Below are 22,579 nucleotides of genomic sequence, written 5' to 3' on the forward strand. Positions count from 1 at the left end.
TAAGCAGCGCTAAGGTTTTTTTGTACCTGTGTCTTTTTTTCTGAATCGTACTGATGTGTCAAGTTTCATCTAACCAGTACTCAGGTTGAATCTCAAACTGCTCACATTGGTACCCAGAAGACGCACCTCTCACCTACGGACCAGGATAATCATGCAAAGATTGCCCAACAAATTGCAATCCCAGAGCTTGTTCACTCTGAAACACCTCAGGTCGTTGTTCATTCAGAAACATCTAAGGAAGATACTCAGGTCGTAGTTTTATTCAGCCACAGCAATTGTGCTTTGCCGACTTGTTTCATCCTTTACTATACAGCGGCTTTGCCTTGCTGCTTCACTGTATGAAGTATTAGAAAACAAACCCAATGTCAGGGTTAAATGTTCCAATTTCTATTTGCCAAGTGGCATATCTTGTCACTTAAGTTTATGAATAGATTTCACAACTTCTTTTTCTTCTTAAATTCTTGTTCATGTTGTGGTTCTGCTGCAATGAGATTCATTCCATGAAAGAATACCAATTTGAATTCCATAGTTTCATGGTTCTGTTATGGTCCTAAGTTTTTACTTGTTGGAAGGCTGATTACCTGTGGACTTATCCTTCTGCACCTTAAGTTTCATTGCTGCTTGCTTGGCTTATACTGCATAGTGCCTAATCTAATTTGGTTTTGCTTTGCACTTGTTCATGCAGAGAGGCTAACTAAATGGAGTCTCACAATGGCGAGGCTGATGACTTGCCTCCTCCACCTCCTCTAAATGCGGGCATTGAACATCTTAAATCTGAGGAAACAAAGAAGCTGTTGAAACCTAAGAGGGCTTTGATCCCTAGGAAAGGTTTTGGCAAAAAGGGGCAGCCAATAAGGCTTGTAACAAACCACTTCAAAGTTTCGCTGAAGAACACTGAAGAATTTTTCTATCACTACTACGTGTGTCTCTTATCCTTGTCTACTATCTTTCTTATGTTTTCATGCTCATATCTAATTATCAATGCTATTATCTTTTACCGATTGCAGGTGGATTTGAAATATGAAGATGATACACCTGTTGGCAAGGGAGCAGGCAGGAATGTGATTGAGAAACTTCAGCAAACCTATGCCACTGAACTTGCAAACAAAGATTTTACGTGTGATGTTGAGAAGAGCCTGTTCACAATTGGTGCTCTTCCTCAAAATATTAACGAGTTAACTGTTGTGGTGGAAGATGTTTCAACTGGAAAGTAATGCCTCAGCTGTTTTTGTTGATTTGTACTTATGTACTCTGTTAATTATTCCTTATGTTAACTTCATTTTTGTGCTTTCAGGACTCCTGCAAATGGCAGCCCTGGCAATGACAGTCCACCTGGAAGTGACAGGAAAAGGGTCAGAAGACGTACAAAGTTGAGCTGTCTTTCGCAGCAAAAATTCCTATGAGTGCAATCGCACATGCTTTGAAAGGTCAGGAATCAGAGCATACTCAGGAAGCGATTCGAGTGAGTGATATTATTCTGAGGCAGCACTCAGCAAACCATTATGCATTTTTTTTCACTCAATTAAGATGGCATATTTTAACGCAATTTTAAAATACAACTCCAGTCTTGGCAAAAAAAAACTTCATCATCGTTTCAGCTAAAAAACAAACAAAAGAAAAGGAGGAAATTTCATACTCTCTATGTTGCTGGCAGTGGTGCTGCTAGTGCTATAGCAACCGATTCGGAAAGCGCTCCAGACAGCGTCCACAAATCGGGCGGTATGGAAGGAATCCAAGAAATAAACCACAGCCACTGATTCGATCACGCCGGCCGACCAGCGGCGGCGGCAGGGTGACGGAGGAGAGCCGCGCAGCTGGTGAGGTCGGCCGGCCCGGCGGAGTGGGGGCAGGGGGCAGACACCACCACCCTGTCGACACGCGGCACGCGCGCGAGGGTCCCGGCGAGCCCACCCAATCGCGGCGAGCCGGCGAGGTGGGGCCGCTCCCGGGGCGGGGAGAGATCCGCTGGGCCCCCCTGCCGACGTGGCGACGCCGCAGCCGAGATTTAGATAACGCTGGCCCCCAGCCTCCGCCCGTGGCCTCGCAGCCACACGATCCCCTCCCTTTCCTCTCCCCTGTCCCTGTCGGCCGGGTGGCTCGGCTGGCTCTCCCCTGTCCCTGTCGGCCGGGTGGCTCGGCTGGCTGGCTCACGCGCAGCTCGCCCCGGCCGACCTCGTGGGGCCCGCTCCGGTCGATGACGGGTGGGGCCGCGGCGCCCCTAGGCCCCACAGGCACGCCGTGAGGTGGAGTGGTTTAAGTACTCCGGGGAGAGACAGAGAGAGAGAGAGAGAACAGCCGTGTTCTCGGTTCCCCTCCTCGGTTCCCCTCCTCCGGTGTCTTCTGGCTTCGCTTCTCCCCTCTGCAACCACAACAATTTACAAGCAGCGGCGGCGGTGGCGGTTCTGCGCGCTTCCGGTGGTCCCGGAGCCAAGGACGGCGTTACGGAGGCGGCGAGGGTTCGGACTTTCAGCGGCCGCGTGCGAGTTGCTGCGTGAGTTCTGCTTGCTCGAATTCGCTTGCTTTGTTCATGTGTTTCGTGCTCTCTGCTGTTGTGAAATTCTTCTCCATCCAAGGTTGCCCAATCCTTGTTTGAAAGGACTCCTTTTGTTCCTCTTTTTTATGCGATTCTTTCTAGAAAATTTGAAAAAAAAACAGGTCTGTGTTCTTGTGTGGTTGTGCGCCACACTAGTTTCTGACGTTTAGCAAGATCATGGCTGAAGCAAGATCGCACTCGATTATTACTGAGAAGTGGTTCTTCAATGGATTATGTTTTTATTTCAAAGGAGGAAACTTTTGGAGGTTGAGTGAGCACTCCGACTTTGTTTGATCTCGACCTCCTGTGTGCTTTGCTGAAAATGGCTGCTGATCTGCTTGTTGATAAGTATAGCTGCTATCGTAGCATCCCAAGGTTTTGCAGGATGCTTTACTGTGCTGTTTCCCCATCTGCTCTGCTAAACTTGAGCAATTCCGTTCGTGTTGTGCTTTCCTTTGAAAAGAACGCGCTTGATTGTTACTGAAAGAGTGATCCTTTTATGGAGTATGTTTTTGTTTACACAAGAAAAATTTTATGAAGGTTGAGTGAGCTACTCCGACTTGTTTTTGCGGCTCTATTGATCCGGATTTTGATCTCCTGTGTGCTTGCTGAGAATAGAAGGGAGCTGTGATCTGCTTGTTGCAAAGTACCTGCTACCGTCGGTTTGATCTTGCTGATTCATCCCAACTAGGAAGTCGAAAAAGATTACTGTAGGTCCTCTCCTTCCTCATCATGCACTGCTGATTTCAGCAATGTCTCCATTTGCTACTTAGCTGTTTGTGTTCTCCGTCTTTTTTTTTTCTGGTTCAGAACAACTCTCTGTCAAAATAGATAGGCTTCGCGACCAGATTCTGAATTTTGTTAATGTGAAGTTGTTTGTCGAGATGGAATTCAGGTGATGCTAATTGCGCCTCCTCTCTTTTTTTTTCTTCAGATGAGCACCATGGCGTGGTATCCGTTGCCGCAGAGTGGAAGTGCGATGTCGGCCGGCGACGAATTCTTCGAGAACCAGAGCGCCGGCTGGTCGCTGTGGAGTTTCAGCTCCTCCGACGATCAGAGAGCAGCCCCGTCGTGCTCAGTCAAGCAGGAGAGCGGCGGCGCGCGTTCAGAAGAGCAGCCTGTCCCGGCGCCACTTGAGCCGCATCAGTGCGCGCACCCAACCGACGAGATCTTCCTGTATGCTCGCTCCCCACAACACTACCAGCTGATGAACCCTCAGCTTGTTCTTGCATTCTCCATTGACATTCTCCCTGAATGCTCATCATCAGCGGCATGGCATGAATGTGGGTGAACTGTAGCGTGCTGAATGTGCTCCTGACATGGCATGGTATTTCTCTTTCATTCGCAGGAGCCAGTTCTCGGACGAGGACATGCGGCGGATGGATGCCCCGTTCGAGGCGCTGGACATGTTCCCGGACTCCATGCACCGGCTCCTCTCCTACGAGGACATGCTCAGCGGCGTGCTCACCGGGAATTCATCCGAGGATCAGGATACCGAGCTCAAGCTGGACCGGAATGGGGTGGACACCTTGGACACCTGCGGCTTCCCTCTGTTCAGCCACGACCTGCAGAACGCGGAGCCGGACAACACCATGGATACCCCGTCCATGGATAAGGTGAGAGCGACGCCGATCCATCTCGCAATGTTCACACTGGCTGCTGAAAGCAGGCTGTGCTAATGAGCACTGGATGAACATTGCATTGCAGGATGGGATGGGCGCGACGAAGAGGAGCAGGTCGTTGGCTGATGACGAGAGCCCGAGGGGCTTCGAGGCGCTGGTGCTGGAGGAACTCGAGGACGTGGTGTTCCTGGTACGTTCTCTTCAGTGAGGAGGCACGAGAACAACAATGTTACCTGTTGGTCATTCTATCAAATAGCCAATAGTATTATTATCAAAAAAAAAAGCCAATAGTATTCCATTACACAGTCGGTCATTAGTAAACCATCGGCAAATTTCTAACCATTGCCGACCATGATAATTATAACCATCAGTTATCCTGGAAACTGTCAGTCATTCTATCAAATAGCCAATGGTATTCCATTACACAGTCGGCCACTAGTAAACCATCAGCAAATAATACTATTCCCGAGAGGCAGTCGGCAAATTCTTATAGCTCTTGCCTAAAGTTAGGATTCTAGTAGTGATCTCCCCGTTTTTGTCTGAAACTGCGAAACGTGCTTGCTCTGAAGCTGACCAGGAACACGCGGATCTGCTTCCGGGACGCCTTCTTCAGGCTGGCTGAATGCTCATCGAAAGCCCCCCGGTGCACCGGCCCCAGCAGGCTGAGCGTTCATCCATCCGCTGAGGGCAATGCATCCAGGTAGTAGTGCGTTTCATCGCTCTGAATCCTCTGACTATGGTTAACTGTTCGTTTCCTGAAATCCTGACACCTGGTTGTTCGGCTGGCACCCAGGGCCCCAGCAGCAGCAGGTTGCCCGGAGCGCGGGACGAACGCGATCGACAGGACGGTGGCGGACCTGACGATGAGGCCGCCGTGCCCCGCTCCTCTTGAGGTCCACGGTAGCTGCCTCGCCGGCGGCTCGGGGGCGGCGGCGCAGTCCACGACCGGCTGGACGGCGAGGGAGTAGGAGGAGACCGGCAGGCCGATCCATCTTTTTTTCCCAGCTACGACGACGATGGCCATGTGTTTGCGGAGATGCAGTACAAGCAGAGATCTGTACATACTGCTGTGACATCTCTCTTTTTTTTTCCTTATTCATATTCAAAAAATTACGAGCAGAGGAACATCATACATGACTAGCTGCCATGTTATACGCTTATGCGTGTTGATGTCTAAAGCACTTTGCCTGATTCTGGCAGTAAAACATTTGCGAAGTTTATCTGCAACAACGCAGTGTAATGCCACTACTGTTTGTGCAGTCCCTCGTTTTCTTTTAATGTGTTTCAAATTCAGGTGATCCAAGATATCCCCAAAAAAAAAAAAAAATGCCACCTTTATACTCCTGATTCCTGAACTGAATCTCCCGGACGAGTGGTTGAACACTTGAACATTAGCACCAATCTTCAAATGTACTTCGTTTTCTCTTGTTTTTCATACCCAAAGCTATTTAAATTGGCACGAGAGAGAAAATGAAAAAGACAAATTTGATTAGGAGGATTAGATTGGCTAGTTTAAAAGAACAGAAATGCCGGCGCAGGGAAATCTGTAAAGAGCGTCTTGCAAGCATGCAAAGAAAGGGCTAGCTGGGGCCATGGCCGTGTTCAACACAGGTTCATCGCACTACACTCACATTACCGGCTAGCGTAACGTAACCCCAATCCAATCACAATGTACATCGCCCAGCAACGAGGCCGGAGAGCGCCACCCGCCCTCCACTGCCACTTTGCCAGCGTAGCAAGGAGTGATCCATGCAGGTGGAGGTGACTGGGGTCTGGGAATGATGCACTTTACGCTTTTCCTAGAAGGATGAGCATTCAAAAATGCAAGTGAAACCCCATTTGCAGGCAATCTTAAAAAAAAACAATTTGCAGGCACATACAGGCAACAATTGCTTTTTGAGAACCCACCGAGTCATGTTCCATGTTCAGCGACAGCCATGGTTAGTAAACAAGATAAAGGTGCTGCGACATCCAATGCTATAAGCAGTCTCAAAGCACAATCATAGTCGAAACCTTTTTTTGCGATAAAATCATAGTCAAAACTAAAATAAAATCTCCTCAACGACTCTTCTTCATTCAGCGTGTCGTAGTCTTGTTTCCCTTCACATAGGGGTGGTAATGGGCCATAGCCCTAATGTTTTCTTCACAATCCTATTTGGCTCTTAATTTCTTTAGCTCAAAATTGTATAAGATTAGAGCCTGGCCCTTTTAGAGCCCGACCCTTAAATTATCTAGTCTAAAAATTAAGGTCCTCTACCACCCCTAACATGGTGAAAGCTAGGTGTCCATGACCTAAATTGGAACAGAAATATGCAATTTTAGAATCCAACTAAATTAACCCTACATCAATAAGATCACGAAATTGAAAGGAGGAATGTAAAAATTCTGCAGTTGACTCATATGCATAAATATGCTTGTGTGTGGGGGGTAGGGTTGTTTGGAGAAAACGAGGATTAGGGGGCCTCTTTGTAAAGCTAGAAATTCAATATCACCTCTTCTCTGCCTAGCTTTTGTCCCCTCCACACCTTTCTTCTGCTTGCCTGGCCTGTTCCTTAAACCTCTGTTCTCATCCAAAAGTTTTTATCAAAAACAAAAAAAAACATGTCCAGCTAAATCAGAAAACAAGAACAAGAAATAACCAAGCTCAATTTGACACCCAAAAGAAGTGTCATTCTGTTGCAACGCACATTTCTTCATCATTGCACATTTCTATGAAAAGAACATGGAATATCGTGCAAATAATTAGAAACAAACTACAAAGAGACCAACATCTAGATCTAACTAGTACTCCCTCCATCCCAAAATATAGCTACGTTTAGAAGTTTCAAAGTCAAACATCTTCAATTTTGACTATAGATTGTGAACTAATTGTTAAAATATGCAATGCATACTTGGAACATTCTAAAAGATTGTGGAAATCACAAGAAACTTTGCAATGCATGAGGATAAGATCATGCCAAAGTAAGAAGGTTCTAGAAGAGTGGAGAGCAAGTATGAGTAATAGTTATCATGCTTCATGGTGAAGTGTAGAATTCTCTAGAGGAAATTGTATGATAGGATAAAGATGTGAGAACTTTAGAAATGTAGAAGAGTGTAGAAGGTCGACACATGACAACACCATATGAATCATGGAGTCCTATAAATAGGGGTGTCCCACGCCCCTTTATCTGCAAGCATAAGTGTAACATTAACAAGATAATTAAGTCTGGAGTTGACTTATTTCATTAGCAGATTTTTCTGGATGCTATTATCATTTAAATTGCCATGTATTTCTATCTTAAATGACAGTCGTTTTGCTGCTAATCAGCTAAACAAAGTACATAGTAGATTGGTGAGGCACCTTTTAACACCACTTCCATTTGACTCCAGCATATTTTGCTGGTTAAACAATCATATGTGAATTCTTGCTCAGCTTGAGCAGCCCACACACCGTCCCAGTCATCAGTTACCATCCATTGCTTAAATTTATCTTGTTTGTCCCAAAAACTCTGAAGAAAAATGAAAACCATGCCAAATCTAGTGGCATTCCACCGAATCAGCACCATGCGGTGGATCCAGTGGCTCGCCGCCGGAGACGAGGAAGATGGCCGGTGGCAGGGGCGAGCAGTGGAGGATCCTTCGGCGATGGCTCAGCTTGTACTCACTTGCGCGAGGAATGGACCCCCCCCCCCCCCCCCCCGGGTTTGGGCTGGGCCAGTTTGGTTTGGGCGCGGATTCAAAATGGACGAAACATTTGGGCCGTAAGGGAAAAAATCGAACCCACCAAGAAACGTGATTACCTATTTTCCTTTTTTCTTTTGCTGAGAATTTTCTCCTTTGTTTCACTGCATGCATATGGTAGTTTGTTGTCAGCACTTAATAATTTGTTTGTCGATTGCAGATGATGGTCTTCCCGAGTCTGTTGATTGGGAAGCAAGTGGTGCAGTGAACAACCCCACAGGATCAGGGAAGATGTGGCAGCTATTTGGCACACGTGGGCATCGGATCGATCTAGAGAATTCATCAGATAAAGTATAAAGAGTTGCCACTCCTGTCTGTGCAACAGATCCTTGGCTGTGCTACAAGGAATTTGAAGACTGGGACAATAGAGGGTAAAGGGTGTTTCTTTGGCGGTGTTCATGAGGCATACAATCATGTGATGAAGCATGGAAGTGTTGCATATAAGTCTTATCCTCTTCGTTGGTTGTGGGGGCACGGAAGGTGTCGTCAAGCAGGTATGCAAGTAGTCGCATCAATTGATGGCTACCGTGGGAATGAGCCGACTGAGAAGGACCTCATGAGGGCTATTTCAAAGCAACCCGTGGCTGTCAAGGTGTAACTTGTCCGGAAGAATTAAGAAGGAACTACAAAGGAGGAATCATTGAATTTGAAGACTGGCCTGCCTTGGATGGTGTGGATGATAAAGACAACCATGTAGAGCTTCTTGTCAGCTTGGCAAGGATGATAAAGGAAACTTATTCTGGAAGATTATGAACTCTTATGGAACATCCTAGGGAGATAGAGGGTTTGCTTATCTCCGGTACGGCATCAACCGCTGCTGCATATGTTGTAACATGTATTGCTGCTTGCTCTAGTAGTCGAGTGATAACTAAGGGGGAAAAAAATCTGGGCCTAGGCGGGAGAGGCGACCGCCTAGGGCCCATGGCCACGAGGGGCCCAGGATAAAATATGCATACACCTATACACGATACACATTAGGCCCAGCCGGCTGCAGGTCTGGTGCCTCGATCGCTCAGCAATCAGGGGCAGGGGCTCGATCGCTCGGCTTGGCATTGGCAATCGGAAAGAACTGAAACATCGCGTCGTCTGTCATCGGCTTCGCAGACTTCGCTTCTGCCTTTTGGCTGCGGCCGCCCGCCCACCCACCCACCCAGCGACTGGTGATCGACCGCCGCTCTGCCTCAGCAGTCAGCACTCGTCCCCTCCACCGCAGCGGCACTTTGCAATCAACAACAGAAAATCAATGAGTAACTAATTTAATAATCTGTTACTTCGTAACTGTGTTGAATACTTAAATTTCTAGGTTTAAACTTCTAATCACTCTTTATTTTCCTTTATAATTTAGGTGTTAGAATGTTTCTCAAAATTGAAATTTTTGAAAAATTGTTTGTGGTCAACTATGTTAAGATTAAATGGCTTGGCTATGTGTAGCATTGACCATCTTGGACATCATTGATCTTGATACTATTATTAATTATTTTGCATCAAGAAATGCCCAGAAAAGTTCTTTTTGAAAGTCTGAAGTATTTGATTGAAAACACCATCTTGGACATCATTGATCTTGATACTATTATTAATGATTTTGCATCAAGAAATGTTTGGAGATTTTTTTCGAAGGACTGAGGTATTTGAGGTAATTATACTAGTTTTTTTTGCCATTCTTTTAGTTTGTACTATCCATAATGTTCGTAAAAAATTTAACATATATCATTATTACTACTATATCTTTTATCACGTTGTACAAATAAAAAAAGAAGCGCCCATAGTGTCTAGTTCGCTCCAGGGCCCCCGAAATCATAGAGCCGGCCCTGCTTTTTCCCAACTACGACGATGATGGCCATGTGTTTGCGAAGATGCAATACAAGCAGAAATCTGTACATGCTGCTGTGAAATATCTCTTTTTTCCTTATTTACATCAGAAGATTACGAGCAGAGGAACATTATACATGACTAGCTGCCGTTTTATACGCTTGTGCGTGTTGCTGTCTAGAGCACTTTGCCTGATTCTGGCAGTAAAACATTTGTCATTTCAAAGTTTATCTGCAACACAATGTAATGCTACTACTGTTTTGTGCAGTCCCTTGTTTTCTTTTAATGTGTTTGAACTTTTAACGAAGGATCAGGTGATCCAAGACATCCGAAAAACGAGATGTCACTTTATACTCCTGAATTGAATTTTCCAGACGAGTGGGTTGAACGCTTGAACTTTATTAGCACATGAATTCGATGGTTACGATAGGTCCACTGTACTGCGACGAGTTGTTTGCCTGAACCACCAAGTAAAGTTCGTTTTCTCTTGTTTTTCCTACCCAAAACTATTTAAATTGGCACGAGAAAGAAAATGGAAAAGAAAATTTTGATTAGGAGGATCAGATTGGCTAGTTGAAATATTCTAGGAGAGGAAAACAAGTAGAATTTTTTATTAAATATGCTATAAACGAACAAAGTAAATTATTCAGATAGTTATAATTTCTTTTAATAAAAAGATGGGGGTATAGCATGGCGCGGATGTGATTGCGATAAGGAAAAAGATGTGATGTGAACAAAACGTGAACCTCTTCCTTTCTGGGCCAGATGCGTCAACAGGCCAGCTTGTTACTCGAAGGCCCATAGACATTTTGGCATTTCGATTGTCTGAGGATTACGATTAACTGTGAGGCACCTATTTCTCCATCAGATATTCAGATAAGAATCTTTAAAAAAAAGCAGCATAAACTACGAGCATTAGTCCACTAAATTGCTCCAGTTCAAATTCATCTGTAACACAGACAATTGTAACCGGAAAGATCCCAGGTGCTTGAAGAGGAGACATAGGTCATGGCCCCAGAGTGTCACACACCTGGTAACCAGAACCATCAGAATCTTTCATGGCCCAGCAAAAAAAATTCAAACGCACGCCAAAAAGGAAAATTGCGAGCCACGGTATACCAATCTGGCAATCAGTCATGAATCTGAGCTAAAAAATGTAATTTACATTTGATCTTTCTGCTCTACAGCTACAACAGCAGGCAAAGGCGCAGGCCACAGGCACACACACTGGCTGGAGGCTCATTGAAGGCTTACAGCCCCCCTGAATAGGAAGCAGTCTGCGACCGTGCGACCGTGCGGAGTCTATGCCTGATGATATCAAGTTTACACCCGTGTCCAGCTACCAGATTTGTTTGTCACCTCATGTTCTAACCCGTCACCCGTGTACAACAGCACGACAGAGGAAGTGGCCGTCCACAGAGCACAGCAATGGTCAATGGAAGGTGTGTCAATTGAGCAATCTGATGAATGGCCACAGCTGGCGATGGCGAAATAGTCTCTTCTTTGCTACTCCAGGATGTCTGTTGGCCACAGCTGCCTCCACTTGGAGATGTCCTTCTTGCTGCGGAGCTTCCTTATCCCGCCATAGAACCCGTCGCCCTCGTTGCCCTCTTCCCTGTGGTCCTTCCTGTTCACCAACGCTTGCCTCCATCTTGAGCCAGGCGTGTATTGATTGAACTCCAGCACAACGGTATCTGCGACATAAAAAAGAGTTAGGTTATTTAACAGTAGCAGTATTGCAAAAAAAAGGCCTCAAATGAATTACTAGTACTTCAATGCATGTTCGTGCTTCTGTTACTAAGAATAACCTCAAATGGTATCCAATCCGTTCAAAATGCATGCTAACAAGATATTTGAGTTCAACTATTTTTAAAATGAACAATGTTTTTTTTATTCATACAGACGAAATGGATCAGCAACAACAATTTGATAGCCCATTTATTATAGCTGCAAAGATTGTTATTCTGCACATGTAACATCCTACATGCATCTAACACTAGATTTTATTCAGACTCCAGATTTCAGAAAATGTGATGCTGACCTATGAATATATCAATTTTAAACGAACAGATGAAAGTTTAGTGCCTAAAATAGATGATCTGTCACATAATAAAATAGGTTGAACATGTCCATATATATCTAAACCCAGCTTTTTTTTTCATAATCATATAAAAAATGGTAGTCCAGTTTATTTAGTAGAAAACCCAGTGTACAAAGCTTCTAGCAAAGTTAAGGTCAAACATATATTACATATCTTAATTGACCATTTTGCTTTCTGTAATGAATGCGTAAAATGAGTCTGAGAGACTGAAACCATAATTTCGTTTTATAATAATGTTCTTTAGACTTTGCAGGCATGCAGGCATGTTCATGGCTATCAACAGCAGATGTGCTTGCGACAACTTTGCAATTATTAATCAACTCAATAAATTAGCTATTTCGCTTAAAGATATTCTCACCACTAAGATGACACTGACAAAAGTGTTCATTTCCATCACATGACTCCAAGTGGCCAACAACCCCATACCACCAGCCTGCCAAACATAGAAATGCATGAATAAACACACTATACACCGGCAAAAAAAAAAATCCTCGCCACTATCTGAAAAGATTATCATATGCCATATGGCGGTGTTTAATGATTCCACTGCACAGCCTAAAGCAAGCTTTTCATTGTTGGGTGCTTGGGAACATACCATATGGGAATTCTTTATTCCTTCTCCACTGAATCTCGATATGGTCGCCAGGCCGGAGTTCATGTAGGCAGTCGGAGGCATGTAGGTCATGTGCAAGAGTGTCGACAGGCGGTGCCCTGACCCTGTCCCATTGCACCCCATCCTCCAAGACCACAGTTCGCCGCCCGTGTGGTGGATACCTGGCACATCAATCATTTTAAGAGCCAGAGAGGCAATTTGAATTTTCAGTGGGTAAAGATAATCTTGATTCTAAGTTCTATGTGTTCATCACATAATCATCAGAATATAAACACAATCTTTCCAACCATCAAAGGGGAAAAACAGAGAAGTTATTAATACCTTGCACGGAATGTGTCGGAATGGTAATCATAGCTGAGCTCTGCATCATAGCATGACATCATGAACCCAACATGGCCATGCTGCAAAACAGAAACGAAGCTTCAGGATTTGCTTCAACAAACATGAGGCAATACTAATGGCACTGTTTAGATCACTTTGCATTTTTTGATTTTTGAAAGAAAATCTTCAACATTTAAAATATTAAATGTAAACTAATCACAAAACTAATTATAGATCTTATCTGTCAACTACGAGACGAATCTAATGAGCCTAATTAACCCATCATTAGAGCATGTTTCCTGTAGCATTACTGTAGTAATTTAGTGTCTAATCACGTCCTAATTAGGCTCATTAAATTCGTCTCGCGATTTACAGTCCATTTGTGTAATGCGATTTATTTTTCGACTACATTTAGTACACCATGCAAGCGATTTACAAAAATTTTGGATTTTGGGTTTTTACATCTAAACAGGGCAATAGTCAATATGAACACATATGTAAAGCTAGTAGCATAGCATGTAACAGGCCTCAAAAGGGGAAATTAATTTAAGCCAGAATTGCCGGTCGATGAACCCGTCCAGATTCAGCTCAGCTGGACCCTAAGAAGCAAGTCTATTCATCAACCAAATTAAGGCCTAAAGATTTCCCTACAAGTTCATTCTGGCAACTGGACACTAACTGGTCAGCAATTAGCACCACTGAGCACAAATAAAGAGTGCTAATTAGCACGCTTTGCAGTAATGAAACTGTCAGTAACTGACAAGATATGGGATGGTACCTCGCGGTTGTAAACCTGAGCCGGGAACCAGAACTTGCCGCTTTCCATGGACAGATACCACGACATGGTGGAATCATCCAGCACAGGGCCGGAGGACTTGCCGCTGTCTGCCCTGGGCCGCATCCAGGACACCACCGGACAGACGCAGGACAGCGCGGCAAGCCACCTCCGGCGCTTGCCGCCGCCGCCCGAGACGGAGCCCGCGGCGCTGGACCGGCTTGCGGACGCCAGGTGCGCCCTCCACTCGTCCCTGGCGGCGCGGCCCAGGACGCGGCCCCACTTCTCCGACATGTGGCGCTCCCAGAGGTGGTCGCTGCGGCAGCGCTCCCGCATGGAGCGGCAGACGGCGGTCATGCTCCGCAGCTCCGCCGGCGGCAGCCTCTCGAGAATGCAATCGATGGCCAGCTCGGGCAGGTCGAGCACCGACGGCTCGCCGCCGCCGGCTGCGACCTCCTCCGCATTCTCCACCATTGCCGCCGCCCGCTTCCTCTTGAAGGATGGCATGAGCGGCATGGTCTCCGGGGCAGCCGCGATGCCGCCGTGCAGGCGGAGGCCCGCCAGGAATCCGAGCAGCGAGAGCGCGAGTTGCTGGAACAGGGAGGCTAGGAACAGTCTCATGTCACGCGCGCATGGCTTGGACAGGAAGAGCAGGCAGGCAACGACGAAGGCGGCGAGCAGGGCAAGCATCAGCGCGCGCCGGCGGAGTAGCGCGCTGCCGCTGCCGCTGCTCCGTGTGGATAAAGAGCAGGCGAAGCCACAAGCAGTGGGGTTGCTGTTGCTGCTACGACCAAAACCGCATCAAGAGCTCGCCTTTTATCCCTTTTGTGCCGCTTTCTTTCGCCGCCCGATCGGAGGAGCCGTGCGGGTGACGCGATGGAACCCACTTTGCGACAGGAAGGAGAAAGGAAAAGCGCAGCGAGAGAACAAAAAACAATAAAATTAGGTCGGATTCGACCGAATCGAAGCCCGGGGATCGGGGCAAGCCAAGGACACTTGTTGCCGAGCCGCTTGTTCTTGGATTGATTCGAGCTCAGCGGCCAGAAACAGCTCGAATTCGAGCTGAATTTGGGCCTGTTCGAGCTCGGAAACCGCAGGAGGTGCCCGAGATGGGATCTCCGGAGCTGGAATGGGCGTCTTGGAGCGAGCGAAAGATCAATGAATGATCCTAGCAAGAATGGGTGGGGCGAAAAAAAAAAGGTGGGATCTTGGAAGGAGATACGAGATACGAGAGGGAGTTGGTGAGAGGGGAGCGTGGTGAGTGACCGGGGGAAGGCAAGGGTGGGGCCTTCCCGAGCTCACCGATGCCTGCCTCCCCTCCCTCCCCTCCTCTCTCTCTCTCTCTCTCGCTTCCAAGAAGGAAGGCTGGTGCCAAGACGAAGACGAAAAGAAAAATGGAATAGGGGGAATCGCAAGTGGAGGAGAAGAGTATTTATGGGGCGCAAATTGCAGGTAGTTTTTCTTCCTTTCTTGCCGCTCTCCTTGTTTGTAGCGGTTTGCCCCTGTATCTTTTACATGTAAACGCTGTAAACATAAAAAGTATCACATCAAATGTTTTGACACATGTATGGTCATATCGAATGTTTTGACACATGTATGGAGTAGTTTATTCACCAAACTTTTTATATGGATGAGCTGTAAATCGCGAGACGAATCTAATGAGCCTACTTAATCTATAATTTGCAACAGTGATGATACAGTAACCATCCACTAATTATGGATTAATCATGGATTAATTAGCATCATTAGATTCGTCTCACGATTTACAACTCATCTGTGTAAAAAGTTTTGTAAATAAACTTCATTTAATATTTCAAATTAACAAGATTTCTTTGCAAAATTTTTACACGTAAACAACTAAACACAGGCTTTGGTCCCATGCCCGCTTGTTTTTGGCTATCGATTTTTCTGTTTTTTTTTTTGGAGCAGCAGGGGATTTAGGAGCCGTCGAGCTCCAATAATTGGGAGCCATGCGTTCGCTCGCGCACGTTTAGGACCAATCATACAGGGTTAGGCTGGAGGAGAGATGGGACGGGGACGACGGCGTCCAACGGATTCATGGCCAAATTTGGGGGGAGAAAGATATGAGCAAAACGAGATTGTTTTTATGGAGATTTTAGAGGCAACACTAAGTCTAGAAATAAAGAGCCTGCTTGCTCACTCGCTTAGCTTCAGACATCGATGACAATAACGACAATACAATTATACAAGGGACACGTTGCACGGTGGATGACAAGTGAAGGTTTTCTCCTAACCAACACCATAGCACGCGTTGGGTGTTAGAGGCATGGTTCCCCATGGTCAACATGATTAAAATTGTATGCAAGTTTTACATTTAAATATACGGCCGGCTGTAATAGCATCTTTACCAACATATATACTAGTCTTAATGTAGAAGTGGTACAGAAATGTTAGAAGCACATAACAAGAAAGATGAATTGTCATAAAGACGAGGATGGAGGAAGATGGTAAACTGTTTTGTAAGTGGCTATATTTGTAGTGGGGCTAGTGAGCCCGAGTGGCTCCTGGAGCTAGCCCCCAGGCCAGCGACCGGGGTTCGATCCCCCGCGTTGGCACCGGAGAGGCCCTCTGTTACCTCTCTTAGTGAAAAAAAGTGGCCATATTTGTGAATTTTTCTTTTAAATAAAGTTCATATTGCTATTAGTTGTTAAGAAGGCCATAACTAGAAAATATGAACTTAGAATATGGCTTGTTGTTAGACGTGTCGTAATTTCTAAGCCAGTACTTAGTTCGTTGCAATAACTTTGATTTCCTATATTTTTGTCCCACCTATAGGTATGCTTTAACAAAAAAAAAAACTAGTCCAAGATGTGGCCAGGAAATTGTTGGCTATACTACACGATCGATCTTGACATGATTGGGAGAGGTCCGCTGTCCGCATGCTTTCTCTGCTACAACCAGTGGCGGCTAAGAACTTCAAGTTTGGGTATTCAAAAATTCAAGATGCAAAGCAAAATGATTGTTTTATACCAATATTAACATCATATATACATTTAGTTATACATTTAAATACTATAGATAGCAAAAATAATGGATATTCAATGGATATCATTGCATACCAAGTGGGCCCGCCCCTGGTACAACGTGGACGATAGGACCAACCGCATTCGTTGCCAATAGTGCTACTGTAGTCTTCGTACTGTTTATTTTGATCTGGACCGTTGATTAGATCTGGCGGTGCTACTGTGACTAAAATGCGGTTACACTAGCAGTTGTGCAGGAAGTATTTCCTACATACTCCCTCCTTCCCCGTTTATAAGGCATGGTGGAACATGACACGGTCTTCTAAACAACACTTTGACCATTTATTTATCATATATTATATCACTTTTGATTATAAACTTATAATCATTGTAAAATATATTTGATTATGAATCCAATCATATGAAATTTGCATTATAAAAATAAAAATTTAATAGTCAAATTATTGGTCAAAGATGACAAGGTTTGAATCTTGATATACGTGTATGCCTTATAAACAGGGAAGGAGGGAGTAATTTGGCAAAATAGATGTGGTAATAATGAAAGCGAAGCAAGCAAGATATGAAATTTGGCTCTTCTTGAATGCCCTAGTTAAAGTGAGCCCAAATCCGGTGTTGACTGTGCTAAATTTTGATAACGAGAGGGAACCATAGGGGGAAGTATTACTCGTACATATTAATTCTTTTTTGGAAGGCTCTCTGCTAATTCTCATGAGACATGTTAGGGAAAAAAACAGAAACTTTAAATTCCCATAAAAATCAAAGACAGCCGCGCCATCCCATCTCATTGAAACCAGAAACATCCTTCCATCAATTCCATAGAATCTAATACCATGGTTCCATTCCTTCTCTAAAAAATTATCCACATGAAAACAGTCTAAAAACTCTAAATGTACGTTTAGATTACCCACATATGTTAATATGAAAACATTCTAAAGTAATTTCATAATATTTATAGCGAAATGGCTTCTAGTTTAGCCATTAGAGCACCTGAGTAATATCCGGTAGACCTAAATTCAACCCTCATCGGAGTAAATTAAAAATATGTATGAATCAAATAAAAAACTTACATAAAAATAGGTGGGGCCTCCCCAGCTAATATTTGTCAAAAAAAACTCATAATATTTATAAATAATATACACATATACCATATATTTAAAAAGAATATAAAATAATCTTCTAATTTGCATCTAAACTACCCACCTCCACCGTTATTAAGAATAACCTAAAATAACACCTAAATATGAATCTAAAAACAAACCCAAAAGTACTCACGTATATTCTCTAGATTAAATTACGCACTTCTACCACTGTTATAGAAAAACTAAATTACATGATGCTTGTAACAAACACGCTTGAATTAAAGATAAGAAAACTGCAAATACGGATGGATGTCCTAGTGTCATGTATTTACAACCTGAGGGGTATTATTGGTATTCAATCATAATAGAGATGAACGAGAGATAGAGAGAGTGAGCAAAGATAAGCAAGTTTGATTAGTTGTGGGTTCCATACTTATTTAATTAGAATTTGTAACAATGATGTCTTTTAAAATTACTAGCCCGTACTCCTGCTTGAATTGATAGACTAGATTGCATAATTGATGTTCAATTATAGAAACATAAGGGTACAAAAGGAAGGGACACCCTGGGCAACACGTATGTTTCGAGGTCCAAGCTAGTTTGATTCCCGCCCCTAGCTATAGGAGGTAAGGGGCAGTCAGCACTATGAGATGATGAGGCTACGTGGGAGTCTAATTCGCACAGAAAGGGGCCGAGGAAGAAGAAAATAGATTTCAAGTGGCTACAAGATGGGCGTGAAATCTTTCCCTGGCTCCTACAGTCCTATTGTTAGTTGAATGTCATAGACAAATGGGTGGGCCTTGACCGTGCTCGAGACCCTGCTGATGAGAAGGCCGGCGATCCTGTACGTAGTGGGGGAAGTAGAATTTTGTATAATTGACGTGTCGGTTAAAGGATGATTAACCAAAAGTCGAGCGGTTTATTATTATTCGGTACTACTCCAACTAAGGAACCTAAGATACATCTTCATTTGGCGACGCCTATCAGCTCCCACATAAGGAAAGCGAATGCACATATATCCTATTAGGGTTATGGGTATACGTAGCACTAAAGCTATGCAAGTTGAAAGCATAGTTACATGACCTACATCAGCTGCATGAACTTTTTTTAATGTCCATCAGCTAGATGACCCACTAGTATAATTAATTAATGTCCAAGGTATTTAATTTTTCTGAAAATTAACAAGATACATATATAGATTCACAACATGAACTTTTTTTTTTACCATTGTACACTACGAGAAAATGGCTCATTCGTCCGCGGCATTTAGTACCGGGCACATTTTGGTCCGGTACTAACATTGTCCCGGGGTCATTTGAGTACCGTGCCAAAATTTAAACGTCCCCTGAGCCATTTTAGTACCGGCCCAAGACACCGGCCGGTACTAAATGTCGTCCTTACCATTTTAGTACCGGCCCAAGACACCGGCCGGTACTAAAAGACGACATTTAGTACTGGCTAGTGTCCTGGGTCGGTACTAAATGGCTCTCTACGAGTTACTTCAAAAGGAATGCATCTTCTACCCAATCACATCTGGTGCATAGGTGGGATGGTAAGGAAGCTACGTGCTAGGCTGGAGGTCATGGGTTCGAATCCTCGCGACCGCGCACGCGCATTTACGCATGAAAAATTCGCGTGACTTGTGACTTGTGCGGGCCTCCCGGGTGTTCGTCAAATTTTTTCTTTATTTTTGGGTGGAAAACCATTTAGTACCGGTCCGTATTACCGACCGGTACTAAACTTCCACTTTAGTACCGGGCGTTTTGACCGGTACTAAATGGCACGCCATTTAGTACGGGCCAGTCGGTACCGGTCAGCTGCCTGGTACTAAAGGGGGGTTGCTGACCGGTACTAATGTTGATTTTTCTAGCAGTGGTATACATATCCCTATATATTTTGTTACTCTCTTCTTTCCAAAATACAAGTTGCTTTAGTTTTACCCTAAAACAAATTTCTCTAATTTTAGCTAGGTGTATAGAAAAATATATTAAGATATACAATACCAACTAAATGAACTAATGGATTCAGTGGAGATAATTCCATGCATGTTGTAGTTGGTGTATTGCATTTTTTATATAAACTCATCAAAATTAGAGAAATTTAACATTTTATATATCTAACTAAAACGTACAATCTTACATTCTAGAACAAAACGAGTATATACAACACACTGGCAGTGGCAGCAGGAATTGTACTCTGACTAAGCAGCAGTAGTGTGCTCACTAGCGATGGTGCCGATCGATTTCCAAAACAACGGTGGCCGGCCGGCCGGCCGGGGATCCAGCATCAGACAGCAGTATGGGTTGCGCGTATCCCCCGTAATCTCGTCCTCTGACTAAACTAATCCATTGACTCGTCGCCCTCTGATCAAACGGTGCGTTTCCACGTAATACCTCCAGTTAAATAAGCGATCAAGCTAGATAGCCCTAGATATGGTAGGAGATACGTGACAAATATAGAATCGCCGGCGAGAGCTAGTGGGCTGATCCCTGGATGTTTCCCCCGGGACGTGTGTCGACGGCCAGCGGGGGCAGAGCCGCCGCCGGGAGGCGCCTCGCGCCTCATCGACAGCGAGCGAGGAGGCGATGCAATTTGGGGGAAATTCGGACGTGTAATAAAAAATAGGGATGCAAATTTCTAACGTTTAAGTGCACCTCTAATCTTTTTTAGTTTAAAATATTATACTATTTTTTAAAAATTTAATTCGATTTTAAGGTAGTAGTATAAAATTTTAAACTAAAAAGGTTGAAGATGCATCTCCAAGAGTTTGGTATCTTAGTTTGGCATACTTTTTTTTTGGCAAATGAAGAAAAAACAGTCTCAAATAATTTGGTAACCAACTTGGCATTTTTGGGAAGTTGTCAAATTCTACCCTTTCGACGCGCATATATGCTCACGGAAACAACTTGACATCATGGTCTCTGGTGGCGCCGCAACTCTCGGCGCACGCGCGAAGCCGTCGGGCTCCTTCTCGCATGGCTCAGCAATTGTTTCCCGTGCCTCCTCTCCTTCTTGCTGGCGTCCGGTGTTGACGGTTACAATTGGTCGGTTCACGATTTCAATCGGTCAGTTCCCGTCAGCTAATCGGGTTCACCATATTAGTCGGTCAGCTGACGATTGCAATTGTGATTCCATGATTACACTAATAGGACAAAATAATATATATTGATTGAAATAAATATATTAGTCGGTCAGCAGGACGCGACTTCGCGCGTCAAACAACAAAAAATTCTTGTGGGCCTTCTTTTTATATTTTTGCCTATTGGAGATGAGCTTTGTTTTTACTTGACACATAGTTTTGGGAGTTGGCAAATCACAAGATTTACCAAACTCTTGGAGATGAAGAGTCACTAATTAACACCCCTAATTCAAAAGGTAGCTTGCTGCTTTTTTTTCCTTTGCCCCGGGGATGCATGCAGGCTCTGTGTGTATATTCGATCTCGTGCTGTCACAGATCGGGATAAGAGATTGGGACAAGTTTAAGATTCACCGATAAAATTCACTCTTTGTTGTTGGATGTGAAAAGTTGACGTACGCATGGCCACTGGCATATTTGTTGTTGGATGATACGAGACGCTGCAGCCAAGCAGCTTGTAGCTAGAAAAAATAGTAAATTTTACTGGCAGTTCTTAAACTTGTCTGAGCTTCTATCCTGATACTCTTAAAATACATATAATAGTCTTTAAATTTATCCCGAGTTCTCATTCCAATCCGGGTACTCTTAAAATGCACATGATGTCCTTGAACTTGTTCCGAGTTCTTATCCCGGTCCTCGTATTCTCATCCTCATCCTTGAACTTGTCCCGAGTTCTCATCCCGGTCCTCGTATTATCAAAATGCACACAATGGTCCATAAACTTATCCCACTCTCTCAAACAATTTCATATATTTCCAAAATATTAGAAAGTTTCTTTGCAAATTATTTCAAACTTATAGAATTTCAAATCAAGTTCTAATCTCACTCAAAATTAATAAAACAATTCATGAGGCAATCATCTTGAGACAATATTTGATAATTTCTAGAGTTTTTATTGGAACACATTTATTTGATAGTACATTTTATTTTAGAGATTAAAATAATATTGAAATCATTTATATTCTACTCTAAACAATCATGAGAAAAACACAAAACTAGTTTGAACATAGGTTATTTAGAGATTTTGATATTTTACATTCAATTCATGATAATTTATTCAAAAATTTTGGATCCACTTTGAGTGGGAATCAAACTTGATTTGAAATCCAAATACGAAACAATTTGCAAGAGGTTTTTCTAAATAAATAAAAGCATTTTAGAAGCATATGGACCTGGATGAGAGTGTAGGATAAGTTTAAGGACTAGGATAAGAACGTGGGATAAGTTTACGAGCCATTATATGCATTTTGATAGTACGAGGACCGGAATGAGAATTCGAGACAAGTTTATGCACCTGAATGAGAGCGTGAGAAAAGTATAAGGACTATTATGTGCATTTTAAAAGTGCCGGGATCGGGATGAGAACTCTGAACAAGTTTAAGGACTGCCTATGAAATTTACTCTAGAAAAATTTAGTGTCTGAAATGGGAAATCAATCAGGCTTCCTTCTAGACAAACTGGAATTCAACCGAAAGAATAAAAAAATAGGTGGTCAACGTCGTCGTGGAGGAAACGAAAGTCAAGCAAAACGGAGCTGACATGCCACGGAGTTGAGCAATAAAACAATAAACTAGTACTAGGTGGCACTGTTATAAAAAAAAGAAAACAGGAAAACAGTAGGTGACAGGTGTTATATAACTCACCAATGATTTGTTTCTGTCTCTCCTACAGTACGATTAATTAAAGATTCATTACGTGAATCAAGCACCTGCCCAACTAAAGTTATATTGCATTTATCTGAATTTATTCTAGGATGAAACATTATATTCTTGTTGTACGCGACATTGTCCAGTCTGTGATAACTTCATTAGTATCAAGTTATGACAGTTCAATCTTGTTCATCCATGTGGAGCGTTTTTGTGTTT

At 43.7% G+C, this 22,579-nt stretch overlaps 3 protein-coding genes across 5 annotated transcripts; 2 read left to right on the forward strand and 1 right to left on the reverse strand.

Moving 5' to 3' along the window:
• Nucleotides 1–70: 70 nt before the first annotated feature.
• On the forward strand, nucleotides 71–1,831 carry LOC120676252 (protein argonaute 4A-like). Of its 2 annotated transcripts, none has more exons than XM_039957486.1 (4): nucleotides 71–210; nucleotides 686–920; nucleotides 1,008–1,210; nucleotides 1,295–1,831. In XM_039957486.1, the coding sequence occupies exons 2-4, from the start codon at nucleotides 699–701 to the stop codon at nucleotides 1,401–1,403; spliced, it is 534 nt and encodes a 177-aa protein (XP_039813420.1). In that variant the 5' UTR covers nucleotides 71–210; nucleotides 686–698; the 3' UTR covers nucleotides 1,404–1,831. The 2 variants fall into 2 exon arrangements, with proteins under 2 accessions (XP_039813420.1, XP_039813419.1); XM_039957485.1 differs by having other exon boundaries at nucleotides 111–249; nucleotides 1,295–1,830.
• A 444-nt stretch (nucleotides 1,832–2,275) lies between these two features.
• Nucleotides 2,276–5,453, forward strand: LOC120675496 (protein LNK4-like). Of its 2 annotated transcripts, XM_039956700.1 has the most exons (7): nucleotides 2,281–2,491; nucleotides 3,152–3,243; nucleotides 3,468–3,709; nucleotides 3,882–4,149; nucleotides 4,241–4,345; nucleotides 4,725–4,855; nucleotides 4,949–5,453. In XM_039956700.1, exons 3-7 carry the CDS (start codon nucleotides 3,468–3,470, stop codon nucleotides 5,121–5,123), a joined length of 921 nt encoding a protein of 306 aa, XP_039812634.1. In that variant the 5' UTR covers nucleotides 2,281–2,491; nucleotides 3,152–3,243; the 3' UTR covers nucleotides 5,124–5,453. The 2 variants fall into 2 exon arrangements, with proteins under 2 accessions (XP_039812633.1, XP_039812634.1); XM_039956699.1 differs by lacking the exon at nucleotides 3,152–3,243 and having other exon boundaries at nucleotides 2,276–2,491.
• A 5,345-nt stretch (nucleotides 5,454–10,798) lies between these two features.
• Nucleotides 10,799–14,895, reverse strand: LOC120673332 (F-box protein At2g26850-like). The gene is made up of 5 exons (XM_039954113.1): nucleotides 13,498–14,895; nucleotides 12,720–12,799; nucleotides 12,381–12,559; nucleotides 12,144–12,218; nucleotides 10,799–11,378 (listed from the first exon to the last, which is right to left on the reverse strand). Exons 1-5 carry the CDS (start codon nucleotides 14,182–14,184, stop codon nucleotides 11,191–11,193), a joined length of 1,209 nt encoding a protein of 402 aa, XP_039810047.1. The 5' UTR covers nucleotides 14,185–14,895; the 3' UTR covers nucleotides 10,799–11,190.
• Nucleotides 14,896–22,579: the final 7,684 nt, after the last annotated feature.

Source organism: Panicum virgatum, chromosome 5N (genome assembly GCF_016808335.1).
Source record: "Panicum virgatum strain AP13 chromosome 5N, P.virgatum_v5, whole genome shotgun sequence".
Taxonomy (NCBI): Eukaryota; Viridiplantae; Streptophyta; class Magnoliopsida; order Poales; family Poaceae; genus Panicum; species Panicum virgatum.